General features: G+C 39.2%; 1 protein-coding gene across 2 annotated transcripts; it reads left to right on the forward strand.

Annotated features, from left to right (window-relative positions):
• Positions 1-6507: 6507 nt before the first annotated feature.
• Positions 6508-16674, forward strand: LOC101170044 (synuclein). Of its 2 annotated transcripts, XM_004077003.4 has the most exons (6): positions 6510-6768; positions 10019-10060; positions 10663-10790; positions 11206-11232; positions 13538-13594; positions 16293-16674. In XM_004077003.4, the coding sequence occupies exons 1-5, from the start codon at positions 6648-6650 to the stop codon at positions 13592-13594; spliced, it is 375 nt and encodes a 124-aa protein (XP_004077051.1). In that variant the 5' UTR covers positions 6510-6647; the 3' UTR covers positions 16293-16674. The 2 variants fall into 2 exon arrangements, with proteins under 2 accessions (XP_004077052.1, XP_004077051.1); XM_004077004.4 differs by lacking the exon at positions 11206-11232 and having other exon boundaries at positions 6508-6768.
• Positions 16675-16751: the final 77 nt, after the last annotated feature.

Raw genomic sequence — 16751 nt, forward strand, 5'->3', positions numbered from 1 at the left:
TATTTCCTAACTGTATTTTCAGTTACAATAAATGGACAAAGTGACTCTATGGGGGGGGGGGGGGGGGGGGGGGGGGGGCGCTAGAGGAGGGCCTCGCCCGGGGAGTAATTCAGGGTAGAACCGCCACTGCTCTGTAGTGGGGGTTCCTGATCAACACCTCCTGACAAAACTAAGCTCTGAAGACATGTCTGACTCCCCCATAATATAAAGAACATGGTGGAGCAGTGGTTAGAGCGCTCACCTCACCGTGAGAAGACCCTTGTTTGAATCCCTGTTGGAATTCTTTCTGGAGTTTGTATGTTCTCGCCCTGCAAGCTTGGGTTTGCTCCAGGCAAAATAAAAACTGTCTGGCTTTCTACCGAAGTCCAAAAACAGGCTTCGTAGTTAATTGGTTACTTTAAAGTGTCCTTAGGTGTGCATGTGTGTGGGAGTGATTGTGTGCCCTGCAACAGACTGGCAAGCTGTCCAGTGTGCACCACACCTTCGCCCAAAAGCCGGGATAGGCTCTGACAACCCTATGGCCTCAAAAGGGATATAGTGGGTTAGGAAAAAGGATGGATAGAATTTTAAATGTAAAAAAAAACAGACACACTCACATCTCATGGTCCAGTTGTCAGTCTGTTCCAGACTTCTGATGATGAGTGTGTTTCTGGGGGTCATTCTCAAACTTTCCAATGATGAAATACGTTTTTTTTAAAGTGATAACGCCACCTACTGGTAACAGGAAGTTCCAATGACTCCCTGAAATAAAAAGGCTTGTAAGTGCTTAACACTTGTGCTATCCGAGGCACTTTAAGATTGGGAGTTGGGTCATCTAGACCCACTATACAGTGCTCTGAACCTTTTTTCTTCAATGATTTGTGATCTTCACTGGTGTCCATGGATTACATGAAATCTTTCCACCTTTATCCACCTTTGTCATGGTAGGGAGAACACGTCAATGTAAGGGTGGGGTCATCTAAGATGGCACAAGGGTTAATTGGATTCTCCATCTTACTTTTTGTATCAAGACATGAATTTGTTTGAGTACTGAAAAAAACATGAAATATTAAATATTTATTTATCCTTTTTTTGTATTGGTATTTTTGACGTATGAAGTTTGTATGAAGATGCTCCATGTTAGCTTGTCAGAATTAGGTCTATCTTTGATTTTAGACTCAGCTGCAGAAATAAACAAACATGGCAGAGGTGATACGACCACAGGAAGTCCCCCGACCTGCAGAACAAACAGCCTTCTTCCTGCGTGTGTTTATGCAGCCTTGATAATGGAGGGGTAGTTAAGGGGGGCTTCATACCATGACTCTTTTTTCTTTTTTACATTTTCTTTAAATACAAAAACTTTGCTTTGAATCAATGATTGTTGTCTTCAGAACTCTCCTGTCTTTTACCACGCGAGGGTGCTGTTGCTTGAGAATAGAAGAGAGCAGAAGACAGATAAAGACAAGAGTTTATAACAAAAAAAGCTAAACAGCTTGAATATAAAAATTATACATCAAAGACTCACTCTGACAAGTTTTTAGATCTTTGAGTGCCTCTGCAGAACCACAGTTTGACTGAGAACCAAAGTAACGAAAGAAGCAAGTCGGGAGGGGGAGCTGCTGCTCCTCTTGGCTGAGCAGGGGGAGTTTCCTCCTGGGTGGGGTGAGTTGTCGGATGGGGGTCATTTCCACAGATTGTTTAGGGCAGTGAGAAGGGGAGTCGGAATTAAGGAGAAAGTTTCACTTTCACAAAACAGACTTGAAAGAAATCAATCATTTCCATGACTTCCACACAACTGCAGCAGAAAAGCAGCATCTCCAGGAGCATCGTGAGGATAAAACCTGGTCTGTGTTGTAGGTTTTACGGTTACAGATCTTGGTTTTGAGACCAGATTCAGGTTTGGATCCTCTTTTTTCTGTTCTGACCACGTTCAGATGAACACAGATGTACTTAGAGTATAGCACTTCAATTATAGACCTCATGGTTCAGTCCTGGTCAAGGACAAGCCCTCACATACCCCACTTCCATGCTTGACAGGTTTTTCACTTTAAAATAGTCATCTCCACCTTAGTCTTCTGAGTCAAAGTCAAAGTGCCTCCTAATGAGGTAATAATAAGACTGACTGCCCATCAGCTTATTGACAAGATTTTTTACATTTGACCACCAGAGATGAAAATATGCAAAAAGAAACGAAGGTACATGGTTTTATAACAATCATTGACTTCTAAAAGCCAGTGTTTTTACAAAATCTTTATGTTTATGTATCGGTAACAAAGAAACATTAAATTACATGAAATAAGTATACATTTTTTGACAAATATTACCAATAATACAGTAAAATGTTTCATTTTCCAATCGAAAAACGCACATAAGAAGCATTTATCACCATCTGCTGGACAAAAAGTAAAATTACAAAAGATTATAAAAGATTTCAACGTCTCACACATAGGATATTTTGCTGTTTTGTGTATAAATACCTGTATCATCAGCATAGAATTTAACGGGCCTATATCAGGCTATTCATGAGCCTTTCAGAGTAAAAAATATCCAAATACATGATAATATATTACCTTTGGCACACTACAAAACAAAATTTTTAATGAAAGATTAGTTATTTTCGTAAGTAATAGGCACACACGGTGGCGCAGTGGTTAGTGCTCTTGCCTCACAGTAAGAAGACCCACAGTTCAAGTCCCGGCTGGGGGACATGAAAAACACAACATCAATGGGGGACCTTTCTGTGTGGAGTTTTGCATGTTCTCCCATTAATTGGCAACTCTAAATTGTCCATAGGTGGAGTGTGAGAGTGAACGGGTGTGTGTGTGTGATGGGGGTCTACCCTGTGACAGACTTGCGACCTGTCCAGGGCGTCCCCTGCCTTTGCCCACAAGTGGCCGGGATTGGCTCCGGCAGCCCCGTGACCCAACAGAATAGAGAATGAATGAATGAATGAATGAACATCATTATACACTTAAAAGCTCAAAAAGTTGATTTGCATGATATAGACCTGTTTAAGTTTGAAATCATCATACACAGAAAGTGTGATTTTTTTTTTAGCATGACAAAAGGGTGACCAAAATTTTCAAATCAAAAGAAATGAATAGGTTAATAATAGGTTGATTGTTGTTAATACACCCAATTCCAATTCAATTGAATTCGTTACAATACATTACAACAAATGTAGTCTCAATGGGCTTCATGCCAGTAATTGTATGATAAACATGACATCAGTCATAAAATACAATAGGTACTTGCTTAATTAAAATAAACAGACTCAGCTAAATTGGGCATCCCGGCCCTTAGATCCTCCTTCTCAGTAAGGAAAAACTCCTAAAAAAAACGGATTCCGAAAAAAATAAATAAAAAAACATCTTCTGGGGTGGACATGCTCTTAGAGAAGAGTTAACTTATCTAACTCTACAACTACGTTTGAATAGTGTAGCAGATGGGCTTCATCCAAATTGAAGTGGGGGACAGCTGCGGGCATGAGACAAGCCAGAGACGAGGTCCACGGCCAAGGACAGGAGCACAGACAAGCCAACTGGAATCTGGAAAACCAGGTTTCTCTAATCCATTGCCCTGGTTTTTTAAGCCATATTGCTGCTGACAGTGTATTTATCGCAATAAAAAGTGACTGACAACAGCTTTTTTGTGTCAGGAAAAGAATTAAAGGTGAAAGGTGGATTTAATTAGCAAGGACTTCTGGGAAAAGGAGACAACAGTTCTGTGGTACTTGGTAAAAAGGAAAACATCACAAACAAACCTGTAAATTAGTACAGAGTGTTAATTGAGTGTAAAACTCTCAGCTGAGGGGAACTGACCTCTTTCACACACATTAGCACATGAACACGCACACATGTTCATTTACACACACCCACCCCCACACTAACACACACTCACACGCATAAGCACATGAACACACACTAATATGCACACACATGTGCACACACTGATACACCCACACAATTGCATGCATATCCATGTAGACACACGTAGATGCGCACATGTAATCCCTACCACACACAAATGCATACACACATGCACTAACACACACGCACGCTTTCACACACACGTACACACAAAGACACAGACTCATGCATCTGCACATACACTTACACAAGCAGGCTCATTTAAGGCATGAACTCTCAACAACTTTCAATTAGAAAGCAGCTTCCAGATTCCTCATGGAGGTGACTCATGAAGTGAATCCTGGATGCTGCACAAACAGCAGATCAGCTGATTTCCTGCAGACAAAGACAGAGGAGAACAAAACATTCATCAGGTTTTTCCATGTAATCAGTTTGGAGCAATAGTGGTACTGAGGTTGATCTGAATCCACAGATGTCACATCATTAAATTCAGAAAACGTTGGCTCAGTCATCGGACCACAACACGGCTCTGCCCTGTGCACGAGGTTGCTGTGGTTATAGCACAAAATAGAAAATGTGGTTTTAGACACAAATTTTAATTTTCTCCAGCAATATCTGAACAGTGTTTGTGGGTTCATCACGTTTAGCTGTTAGAAATGTGACCTTGTTGTTGTCACGACTTTTGTCCTCTGTGAAAAGCGCCACCTTTGATCCAAATTTGTCATCACGACAAAAAGTAATTTTACTGCTGTTTAGTTTTTACAGATTTTTGTCAGTTAACTCCGGAGTCACAGCTCTTGAAAACTTTAAAGTACTTTGGCGTTAGTCCAACAGTTTTCCTGTAAGGGTTCTTGTCAATCAAGCAAATGTCTTTCTAAAAACCTGATCGCTGACATTTGTGCTCTTTCCATCTCTTGTTTTGTGGACTCGACTGAGAGTTGGGCCGAAACCACCTGGAAAAAATCCGGCAGTTCCAACTGCTGCTCTTTTCGGGGCACTATTTTCAGTAGCAAAATCTGAAGGTGAAAATGGTTTGTTATTCAATCAGTTTCAAGAAACCTATGAGAGAAGCTTTAATTTTGTTCTTCGGACACTCTTAGATGGAAGGATATATAGATCTGTGTTTCTACTGATGATCAATACTCACCCAATAAGTATTCAAATCAATGGTTTACACAGTAAATGCAGGAGACTGTGTGAGTGTAATGATGCTGGTCAACATCTATCTTTGCTCCAGTCACTGTGGAAACATGCCATCCTCTCAATCCTGCACAAAAATATATTAAAAAAAGGAAATACTATACACAAACTAAAAGAAAAATTCCAAACCAATTGCTGACCAATCATAGAGAAGTCTGTATTTGTTTTGTGCATTTGTGTCTGTCTAGATTACAGTTTCCTTGAATGCATCATCTTGGCAAGAGAGGATGTCATGGAATCCTGGTCTTTATAAACAAAGGTCAAGATGTAGCAACCATCTGACAGCATTGCCCAGTAAGAGGGTTGTACAGCTGAGAGTTTGATGGTAATTCTTGGATTGGTCAATCATAAGACTGAGGACAATTTTGATCTCAAATGTGAAAATGAACGAATGAAGTTGAAACATTTCCCTGTGATAGAACTGTCTGCAGCTGTCATGTCAAATCCTTCTCAAATAGGAGAAAAGGTTGGAAACCAGATGGTCAGTTTGTTTCTGTTTGACTGAATAGAGGGTGAATGTGTAAAGCTATGTTCACACCAGACACGTCAAGAACACGGCAAACTCGGATTCTTGAACTCGTATTGAGCATGATATTCCCACTGGACAAGAAGAAAGGGGCTTCTTCTTCTCTTTGCACTGTTTACTGGCGCATGTCAGTTGAAAGAGGCTTGGTGAGGAATGTTGAAGTGGTGTAAATCTTGCTCCAGATTTTTTCTTTTACAGCTCTTTTCCGATATATGAATGACTTGGAGCCACAGAATTCCAGCCGGGCACAAAGTGCAATTATTAATTTCTCCTCCATGGTCAATTTTCAAACGGTTGGAACTTCCAAATATGTCAGTACCAAATCCAAGTCCCCGACTGGTCAAAGTTTGATTTGGTTTAACTTGCAACACACATTCAATGGCAGTGTGTTTTGTGTGTAAAACCTAAAAGCGATGTAAAAACTTGCGCAGCGACGTGTGATTACAAGAGTTTTAAATACTGTAGCCCAAAAAACGATTTATATGCGTTATATAGACTTTTCTTTGGGAGTGGTTGCTTGAATGTCGCCTACAGTGGTGTGAATATAGCTTTACAAGATCCCTTGTGGTGACCTTGTTAACTGACCTGCCTCCAATAGATTTGATCTGAAACAGAAGGTCAACGTTTTGGATTAAAGAATATTGTTTCTACTATTTAAAAAAAGCAGGAACGTGACCTGCTCGAAGAAAATAAAACCTTAAAAAATAGGTGAAAAAAGACAGATTGTTCATGCATTCAGGGAAATTCAGGACATCCACATTAAAGAAAGTGTCAGATGTGTTAACACATATTTGTGTTTTTATAGCACAAACTAACATCAGAGCAGTGAAGAAGGACTTTTTCCCTTTTTGTGCTTCGTTTGCTTCACACGTTGTTTCCACATATCTCTTTCCCTCCCCGTCCCTCCCATCTCTCACGTGCTCTTTCTCCACCCATTCTTCTCCTCTCATCCAGTAGCAGGAAGAACAGATGCTGGAGGACGAGGAGCGGTGAGACGACCAGAGGACAGAGCACAGGAGGACGAAGAGAGCAGACGACAAACAAACCAAACAGAAGACAAAAAACAAAGCGTCATGGATGTTCTGAAGAAGGGATTCTCCATGGCGAAGGACGGAGTGGTGGCTGCTGCAGAAAAGACAAAGGCTGGGGTGGAGGAGGCTGCCACCAAAACGAAGGAGGGGGTCATCTATGTCGGTAAGAAAAGGGATGGAAGGATGAGTTTATACTGAGACAGAATAATAAAAGAGTTCAAGCAAAAGTTGACATGAGGATATTAAGATGAATGAAGGATTTAAGTCTGCTCCTCAGGAGTGTTTTAGACCAAAAAAACCATAAAAAGACAAAAACTGAAGTTTATCGTAACATTTATTGAGAAAATTCATTGTTTTTAACTTTCTACACAATTTTACGTGCATGCAATTGAACATTACATGAAACCTCCCATGTGAGTCAGATCTGGTCTAAAAATTTGAAATATTTGTTTTTTAAAGACAAATCAGACTCACAACAAGGGAGTGAGGGAGGACAATGTAAAAACACTCAAAACTTATGAAAAACAGAGAAAAGAATAAGTGATAGGAGTGATAGAGGGATTTAAAGGAGACAGAAATATGTCATTTCTATTAACATTTGAATTGATACACAGCTTAAAGTCCTTAAAGTGAGACAAATGACAGTATAAAACGAGGAGGGAAAAAAAAATCAAAGGTAGCAAAGTGTCATTTGTCGCAGCTTGCCATGCCCTTCTGGCTCCCCTGCCCGCTTTTGCCCCCTTTGAGGCTCTGCGGCCTCCTTGTGAAAGTTATGAAGCCTCTGAGGTAAAACCTCAGTTATCAGTCAAAAGTTGCTGCAAAAGAGAAAGGTGAGGCTTGATATTGCTAGTCTGGGTGTGGCGAAGACGCATGCCAGTGTTCGGCAACAATAAAATAAATGAGACTGGTTCACGTTTGTCACATGGTAGCATAGTCATGTGACTCCAGTTTAGGAGAAACCAAGAAAACAGTAACAGAAATGAAAATAAAAGACAATTAAATATTTTTGTGTCATGTTCCAACTCCACTTTATGACAGGTTCTTTAGCGACAAGCCAAGAAGGAACAGAGACCAAACCCTCAAAACCACAAAAAATATCTAAATCTTTTTCTGACCCAAAATGATTGCTTTTAAGTGGGATTTTACTTAAAGTTGAGATGTGTCAAAATAAACCCTGACCTATACTCCAGCCTCTTTCTCCTCTTAAAACTCAGTTAACTTTAAGTTCATGTCTTCAGCTCAAGCATGACTTCTTCTGCATCTCGAGCAAATTTTTGTCTGGTTTTTCATGTTCTGATGAACACAAGTGCAGAGCCAGCACACTTCTACGTCTCTCTGAAGCTTTCCTTTGAAAAAAAGCTGCTAGAAGCTGAAACCCACAAATTCTTCAACATTGAAGACAATCAAACTCAGCAAGAAATACCTGAAAGATGCTGTGATTTATCATTTTGGCTATGACAACCACAAAAAAAGATCTACAGGAAATGATGTCACATCCCCCACTGCTGTTTTCCCACCTGATGGATGGATAAATAAAGTGATAATACACTTTTTTGAACTTGTTGGTTGGTGATGAGCAATTCCTGCTGTTGGTCAAGCATCTCTGAAATTCCTGAACTCTGGAAGCAGATGCAGGAGCCAAATGTGCATTTCCTATCCCTGAATTACTAACTGGCCGCACCCACTTGCTGACTGACCACGCCCCCATTTTTTGACCTGGAAGCAACATTTAACAGTTTCTGTTGAGTTAGAATTCTGCATAATGTTGGATTTTTTCTTTTTTTGGAAGTTTCAGTTCTTTTAAAGCATGGAAAACCTTCCTAAAGTAAAGTGAGATCTAATATTTTCCCCTGGGCTTGTTTTGATACGATTGCAATATTTCCAACATTGATTCAGTTTTTGGTACTTTAGAACCTAACTGCTCGTCCTCCATCACTATCTTTGTTATGATGTTTTAAACTTGTCTTGAAATATGAACACAAGTTTATGTTAGCACAATTTTGGTCTTTGGTCAATTCATGTCAGGCAAAGTTCTTCTGAGGAGATGCAAAGTTCAGCTCCTGGATCAGATCACAGTCAACAAAAGACCATTCAAACCATCCTGTCAGAATTCTGGAAGAACATGAAGATCCTTCTCTTGAATCTCTAAAATGCATTTTCTTCATTCACCTTAATGAATCAGCACATTTGCTAGAGATCACAACCTGCCAGTAAGTGTCCTGGAAAAGCAGAGGGAAGCTCAGAGCAGCTCATCAAATATGCATTGTGTCTGCCTGGCTGGTTTCCTGTAGCTCATTTCATGGGTTGCAGATCTGATCCGAGCCCCCACAGAGCTCCTGGGTCAGATGACAGTGAGTCACAGAGCAGACAAAGAGTCTGCAGTCTGAGCCCTGCTGTGCCTCACCCGCCCTACATTCTCAGACTGTATTATAACACTATGATTCTGCATCTGAGCGAAGGAATGGGCTGCACTGCCCCCAGTGTCCTTTATACTGCTCTACAGAAGCCAGAAAAGGAGTCACCAGAAGGGTTGTTTAAGGAGATATCAGGGAGGGAAATGCGCTCAAGTGTCTGTTAAGTTTTAGTTTTGTTTGTCTAAAGTACACTGCAGCTAACGCCATTTGGCTCATCTGTGCTCCTGTACCTGACCGTGTACTGCAGTCTCTGCTCCTGCTCCCACACCTGGCTGTGGATCCTGCCTCTGGCTCGTCTCGCGCCCCCAGCCGTCCCCCCACTCATCTGGATCAAACCTATCTGCTGGACCATTTAAATATGTAGTTGTAGAGTTATATAAGCTAATTCTCCTCTAAGAGTTCTGGTACATCACATTTCCATCCTGGGGGAGGATCCCTCCTTCATGTGGGCACCCCTATGGTTTCTTTGTTTTTTCCGGAATCCGTTTTTTTCCCCGGTGTTTTTCCTTACCGTGATGGAGGGTCTAAGGGCAGGAATGCCCATTTTAGTTTAGTCTGTTTAGTTTAGTGATCAGCTATTGAATTCTATGACTTCATATTTTTAATGATCCATGTTTATTACACAGTATGAACTCCCATTGAGATGACTGTTGTAAATACTGGACAATAAGTAAAATTGAATTGAATTAAATTAACGCTAATATTTGAGATCTAAACTATGAACTGGGGGCAGGGGATGTTTGACCCAGATTAGAGAACCAGAAATCTTCAACTTAGTGATTCAAAACCAGAACAAAACTTTAAAAAGCCAGTTTCAGACTTTGGTGTTTCCTATTCTGTGCTTGTTGGTGCAGAAGCACAGAGCTGTTTGTCAGACAGCTGGAGAAAAAAAAAAGGACATAAACATACAGTCAGTCTAGAAAATAACCAGAATTTTTCAATCACTAGAAAATAATACTTTTCTGTTTGACGCTTCAATTTGATTTTGATTTTTTCCAGGAAACAAGACGATGGAGGGGGTGGTGACAGGGGTCAACACAGGTGAGCAAACAGCCGCCCAAGCTGAATAACAAATACGCACAAACATGCTTTCAGCTTCTTTTCTTCACACTGCTGCGGGTGAATCCATCGTCTGTCACCAAACTCACAGATATGCATAAAAAGATCCATCATTAACTTCAGATACAAAGGCAACAGCTGGCTTTTACAGCTGTTACTTAAAAAAACCTTTTCGGTTTTTAAAAAAAAAAAAAACCTTTTCGGTCTTATCACTTAAGTATTAAAAATAAGATGTATTCAGCTGCTATGGTTGTTGTTTAGACTCAGATTTACACATATAGGAGGGAAGGGTTTTTCTTTAATGTAGCATCCTGATATATGTCTAACCTATCCATTTTAAAACCCCACATATGAAAAAATACATTCTCACAAACTTATTTTTGTAAAACATTAACATCTTCCCTCACAAATTATTTAAATGATCAAAGTTATAGTTAGAATGACAAAGTTAAGCAGTAACAAAAGCCTGCAGTGCAACTAACCTGATTAGACTCTCATCTGACGCTATTTCCTTCTTTTAACGTTTAGTTCAATTTTAGCCTGAAAACAGACAGATGTGACATGTACTGATGATGCTGTTGCAGTTGCTCAGAAGTCAACGGAGCAGGTCAACGTTGCTGCTGAAACTGCAGTGGCTGGGGCCAATGAGGTTGCCGAGGCAACAGTGGAAGGAGTGGAGAACGCAGCGGTGGCGAGTGGATTTGTCAGCATGGTAAGAGAGGTCACATGACCCCCCCGCTGGCAATGCTGAGTTTCATTTTTGTTTAAGAGATGCTTGGAGGAAGACTATAAAGAACATTTTTAAACACCTTATTTTCGAGGCATTTTGTATTTTGCTTTGAATAAACATCAACGTTATTCAAGATGTTGTGTGTTTTTCATAGTTGCACATGAAAAATAATTAATACAGATAGTACTGTCCCTTATTTTGAAGTAAATTAAATGTTAGACACAACAAGTATATATTTTAATTTTAATACTTTATTTTTACTCAGTTAATTGATTTTACAATATTTCACACACGGTATATGTTTTGTATATAAATATTGTTTATATTTATAATCTTGTGTTACTAAATTTTTGTTTTATTTTTGTTTTCTTTTTCACAAATATCCGGTGATTGGCAGGAGGAGGCGGGACCAGTGGCTGCAGAGGTGCCTCAGTGGGTTAGGGTGGGGGGTGAGGGTAGCATGATGCTGGCTTCACTTCATGATTCTAGCATGTGGCGTTTCGTGCTGATTTGTTTCATCTCTGCAATGTTCATCACAGCAAGAACAAGAAAAACAGCTCATTAAAAAAATGTCTACCACCATATTGAATAAAACTGAAGAGGCATAACAACCGCACATTTAAATATCAAAATATAACATTGGAAAAGTTTATTTGTCAACATCCTTTTTAACTATTGATAGTAGGCATGAAGACAAAACAATTGTTCTCCCTCTGTTATTGAAAGAAAAGCCCACAACAGACACTTAATTACAGTGAAACTAGCAAAAATAATTACTGAAAGTTGATCACTGGAATACATTTATAGATAAAACTAAGGAAATTTGTCTAGAAAGAAATGAAAAAGGTAGAAAGTTAGCATTCATGTTAACACACTCAGGTGTGTTCTATGATCATTAGCACAGGTGTCTTTAAACCTGACATCAGTCTGCCTGTGTATGCTAGTTTCAGGTTCCTTTAGTGGAAACTGTAAGCATTAAAGCTCTGTGATAGTGTCCTCTGCAAAATAGGAAGAATAAGAAAAGGCAACTACAGTCTGAGTTTGTTTGCAGATGACGCCTGTCTACATTCCAACAATTACAGCTGCCTTTAGACAGATCTGGAAAAACTCAATTCTTGAGCTAACTGATGTATTTATGCATCTGACAATAGAAAAAGGTCTGGAGGAAATTATATATAAGGGGTGAATGAACACAGTATTGGCTTTAGAGGTGATGCAACAATTTCTGAATCCATAAGAGCAGCTGGGTCAAATGTAAAAAAAAAACAAAACTCTTTTTCTACAAATACTAACATTTCATTGGGCCTCCTCCAATCTGTCGCACTAATCTCAAGTATGAAGCTTCAGACCGGAGCTCTGCTGCCCTTTCTTGAAGCCGGTCTTGCTCCTTCCTTAAAAAGTGTTTCACTTTTTCAACAAAGGAAACAAAAACAGAATCTGCAGATCAATGTGTGAATCCGAACTCAACCCAGTTTAGGACAACTGTTAGGGCCTATGAAAATTTCTAGAGAAAAATGTATTTTTCTGAATCATCTGACAGTTGTTCTAAACGTTCCAAAGCAATGAAAAGGTGAGGAGAACAGAGATTTTATCAACTGAATGAGCTCCTGTCAAACATGCTACTGCTGATGTAGGTCTTAGAACAGTTTTACTGCAAAGCTAAAGACTATGGAAGCAGGACCAAATTTGGTGAAAGTTTTAGAGAAACTTCAGAAATCTCTGTGCGTCAAGGACAGGCCTGTGTTTCACGAGCGCTATTTGTAAAAGAGTAGAGGATGCTGCATCATAGTTATAAAAGCAAATGTGACCCTATCTGATTGTTCTGAGACCTCCAACAGCATCACATTGATAAAACGGTCAACTTTCATTTTATAGACATCTAACTTATTCATGTTCTGCTGGAGAGCATTAATGTTTACTCATGCTTGGAAAGTCAGATTTAATCAGTTCCAGTTGTAATTTCTCAATCTGCCCAAGAATCATACTATCCTCTTTATGACATTTATGGACATTCTGATAAATGTCAAAAACAAATATTATTTTGGGCAAATTAACATAAATAGTTATATTTTAAGGCGTAGTTAAAGGCTGGGGGAAGCCCTGGACTATGGCTTAGAGGCTGATATTTTCTGGTTATCAGATATATGATAACCAGACCATGGTTATCATATAACCCCTCGTTATCAGACCATGGACAGTTCCACAGAGTCAGCTGATTAGAGAGAAAAAACTATCGTGAACACAGATCAACTTTTAAATGTTTTATGTCTACTAAACAGAAAACATGTCCTTGTTAGTAACAGTTTTCTCTGGGAGAAGTGCAACATTTTTCTGGTTACTGTACTGCTCTTTCCTACACGAATGTCAACCAGTGCTGTATGCAATGGAGATGTCAATTTCCATGCGGGAACCTCCCAAATGGATAAATAAAGTTGTCTATCTATCTATCTATCTATCTATCTATCTATCTATCTATCTATCTATCTATCTATCTATCTATCTATCTATCTATCTATCTATCTATCTATCTATCTATCTATCTATCTATCTATCTATCTATCTATCTATCTATCTATCTATCTATCTATCTATCTATCTATCTATCTATCTATCTATCTATCTATCTATCTATCTATCTATCTATCTATCTATCTATCTATCTATCTAACATCATACATAGATTGTGATGCTGAACATGACAAGCTGGTCTCCTCTCTGCTCCTCTGCAGGCTGACCTACCAAAAACAGCAGCAGGAGGAGAACAGAACCAGCCAGCTGCGGAATAGGTGAGGAACCACAGATAAAACACAGGAACTACTTTTTTCTGTGGATGAATCCATGGTGGGGAGTAACTGAAACAATAAGCAAGGAGTGAGGCATTGCCTTCCTCTTTGAAGCTGACTTAAAAAACCTGCAGTCCGGATTGCATTCAGTTAAAAAATAAACCATTAAGGGGCATGTTACTCAAATAAACTTGTCAATTCACTCCAGTCTTCAATAGACTGACTTTACAGTTTTTCTCAGTCGCTTTAGTACAACTCTCAGATCAGAATTGAAGTTTGCAAATACGTGCGTGCATTTCTCAAAACAATTTGTACAAACAGCAAAACACTATGGATTTCTTGCAAAAGCCTGTAACTTGCTCAAAATCTTTAGTTCATCTCTCAAAACTAAGTCTTTATGTCATTGAACATGTCAGTGCCATCAGAATGTCAAGTCCTTGTGTCATTGTCTACGAACAAGACATTCAAATTACTTAGTCATGTTGTCAATATAACTGTGTACTTTAGAGGGAGGTTCTGATGTAAACTACGGCTAAAGTTTTGATGACAATTATTGTTGTAAAATTTAAGTTACACATTTTTTGTTTGATTGCAAGAGACTGGACATGATTCACATTTACACTTTTATTGTTCATATTGTAATTTGTTGACAGACCATGTCATATCAACATAGAAAAAACCCACTGCAAACAGTAACACAAAGGGGAAAAAAAGATAGGACAATATTCTGTCCAACAGTACAGGCAGTGCTGTAGGAATTGGTGTGGTCTTCCTACACGTCTTGTCGTTCCTGTATGTTAGTAGGACACAAATTCTCATCCACATCACAGCAAATATCCTCACTTGCAATGCAGCGAAATATGTTTGTCACATTATGACAACTTGGTCAACCATTTTGCAGTTAATGACTTATACGATGAACTAATGACTAGGTGTTTTGAGGAGTAAGACTATTGCACAGTGAACTATATAATACATTTTGATCAACATGACATAAACAATTGATAATGTATCAAAGAGCAGAGAATTGTACATAATCATTTGCATGGATGTACCAAAGCAATTGCGACTTGTTCGAAAAAGTGAGAAACTGCTTATGTGATTTGCACAAGTGACATCATGATGTGAAGATTGAACAAATAGTTTTGGGAATTTCATTCTGATCTGAGAGTTGTACTAAAGCGACTGAGAAAAACTGTAAGTAGAAACAAAGACATTTAGTGTATAATTTGTGACATCTGTACTGGGTTGTGGTCGTGGTTATTAATTTATTTCATGTTACAGATTGAAATTGCACCTTATGGGGCCCTTAGTGTTTAATTGATGTGTCCCTGATACAGCATTAGCTCCACATCGGTCACATATGGTTCTTAGGTGTTGATGTGATTGGCTGATTTTTGTGAAAATAGAGGTCTGATGACGTCACAAAGTCTTTTTAAAGGGCTCAAAGGCTCTCTTTGGGAAGGGATGCTTCAGTACTAAACTGTGATGTTTCATTTGAAATTTTTCATAATTTTACTGTATCAGATGACAGATTCATGCAGTGACCGTGTGAATGAGGTGCAGTCCTGTCCCAACTTCAGAGACACTGAATTTAAAAACTATCTTTGTAGAAATGAGCAAAATGGGACTTCGTAGAACTCAACTCAACTCAACTTTATTTGTATAGCACTTTCAAATAAACAGGAAGCAACACAAAGTGCTGAACACAAGAAATAAAAGAAAACAGACACTAAAACCAATTATAACACAAGATTAAATATAAGGAGATGAAACAATACAAACAGTACAATAACACTAAAACAACAGAAGTCTCATGTTGGATTAAAACCCAGAGCATAAAAGTGATGGACAGTCTACTGTGTCAAATGCTGCTGTTAGATCCAGCAGAACTACGAAAACACCATCCCCAGCATCATTAGCTAGGAGAATGTCGTTGCTGACTCTTAGTAATGCCGACTCAGTACTGTTCAAGGGTCTAAAACCAGACTGGAAGACTTCAATGATTTGATGTTGGATTAAGAAATTCTAGCTGTGAGTAGACCACTTTCTCCAGGAGTTTTGAAATATAAGGCGTCTTGGAGATGGGTCTAAAATTAGCGAACACACTTCTGCCTAGGCTGGCTTTTTTAAGTAGAGGCTGAACCGTTGCATTTTTAAAAACAGCAAGGATGACCCCAGCAGCCAGACTGCTGTTGATGATAGAAAGGACCGTCTGTGAAATTCTGGGGCAGAACTCCTTGAAAAGCTTGGGAGGGATGGAATCTAGGGGAGAATCTGATGCTTTACTTTGACTGACTAACCCGTTTAAAAATTGAAGAGACACGGCAGAAAAAATAAAATTTGAGGGTTGTGAAATAATGCCGTCCTTGACCTGACATTAGGTTATTGAAGCAGACGTAACCCCTGACTGTTTCATCTCATACTAAAGATTATTGCTGAAAAAAACAAAAAACGTTATTTAAAAAATTGTCTAGACCTAAGAAAGTTGAAGGAAACTAATGTCTTTGCAAATGTCTCAATGCTTTTAAAAATACCTGAAGCTGGTTCTGAGCTTTGGTGTGGGTCTTTATATGGTTCCTATAGGACACTTTCTTATTATCACATTCAGGTCGGCCTCCAGAAGTTCAAAAAAGAAAGGATGAAAAGTTAGAATGTAAAAAGCCCAGACACTAACCTTCTTGTTTTTTTCATCTGTCAGACTCCGAATGACCTAAAGGAGAAGAGGAGGAAGATGCAGCGACCTTCATCTCCTAAGGATTACTCTCCAATCAGTAAATAGGCTTTACCTTCATATTCCCAGCTGTTGCTATGCTTACGCAGCCTCTGCCTGTCGCGCTCTCGTGGCCACAAAGGCAAGTAGAGTCAAGCGCTTGAAATGCAGTCAGCTTATTGGCCAGAGTGGAGTTTGACTTGACATGAAGATGTGAAATGACAGCCCCGCCCTCCTGTGGTCAGACAGCTGACAGAGCCTGCCTCCTGATAGACTGCCTAGCCTGGAGCTGGTCACATGACTCACACTCACTTCCTGTCAGCTAATTGTGCTTTGGAAACTAAAATAAAATAAAAGAGTTTGAACTCCATCTGTAGTCGTCATTCCTTCAGTTTCTCATACTTTATTATGTTTTATATTTTGCCTTCACTTCAAAAACAGTTGTGA

Source organism: Oryzias latipes, chromosome 15 (genome assembly GCF_002234675.1).
Source record: "Oryzias latipes chromosome 15, ASM223467v1".
In the NCBI taxonomy this organism is placed as follows: Eukaryota; Metazoa; Chordata; class Actinopteri; order Beloniformes; family Adrianichthyidae; genus Oryzias; species Oryzias latipes.

Coding starts and splice junctions, on each gene's coding strand:
- LOC101170044 (XM_004077003.4), top strand. CDS start 6,648: ATGGATGTTCTGAAGAAGGGATTCTCCATGGCGAAGGACGGAGTGGTG. Junction 10,061..10,662: donor GGTGACAGGGGTCAACACAG/GTGAGCAAACAG, acceptor ATGCTGTTGCAG/TTGCTCAGAAGTCAACGGAG. Junction 11,233..13,537: donor CGGGACCAGTGGCTGCAGAG/GTGCCTCAGTGG, acceptor GCTCCTCTGCAG/GCTGACCTACCAAAAACAGC.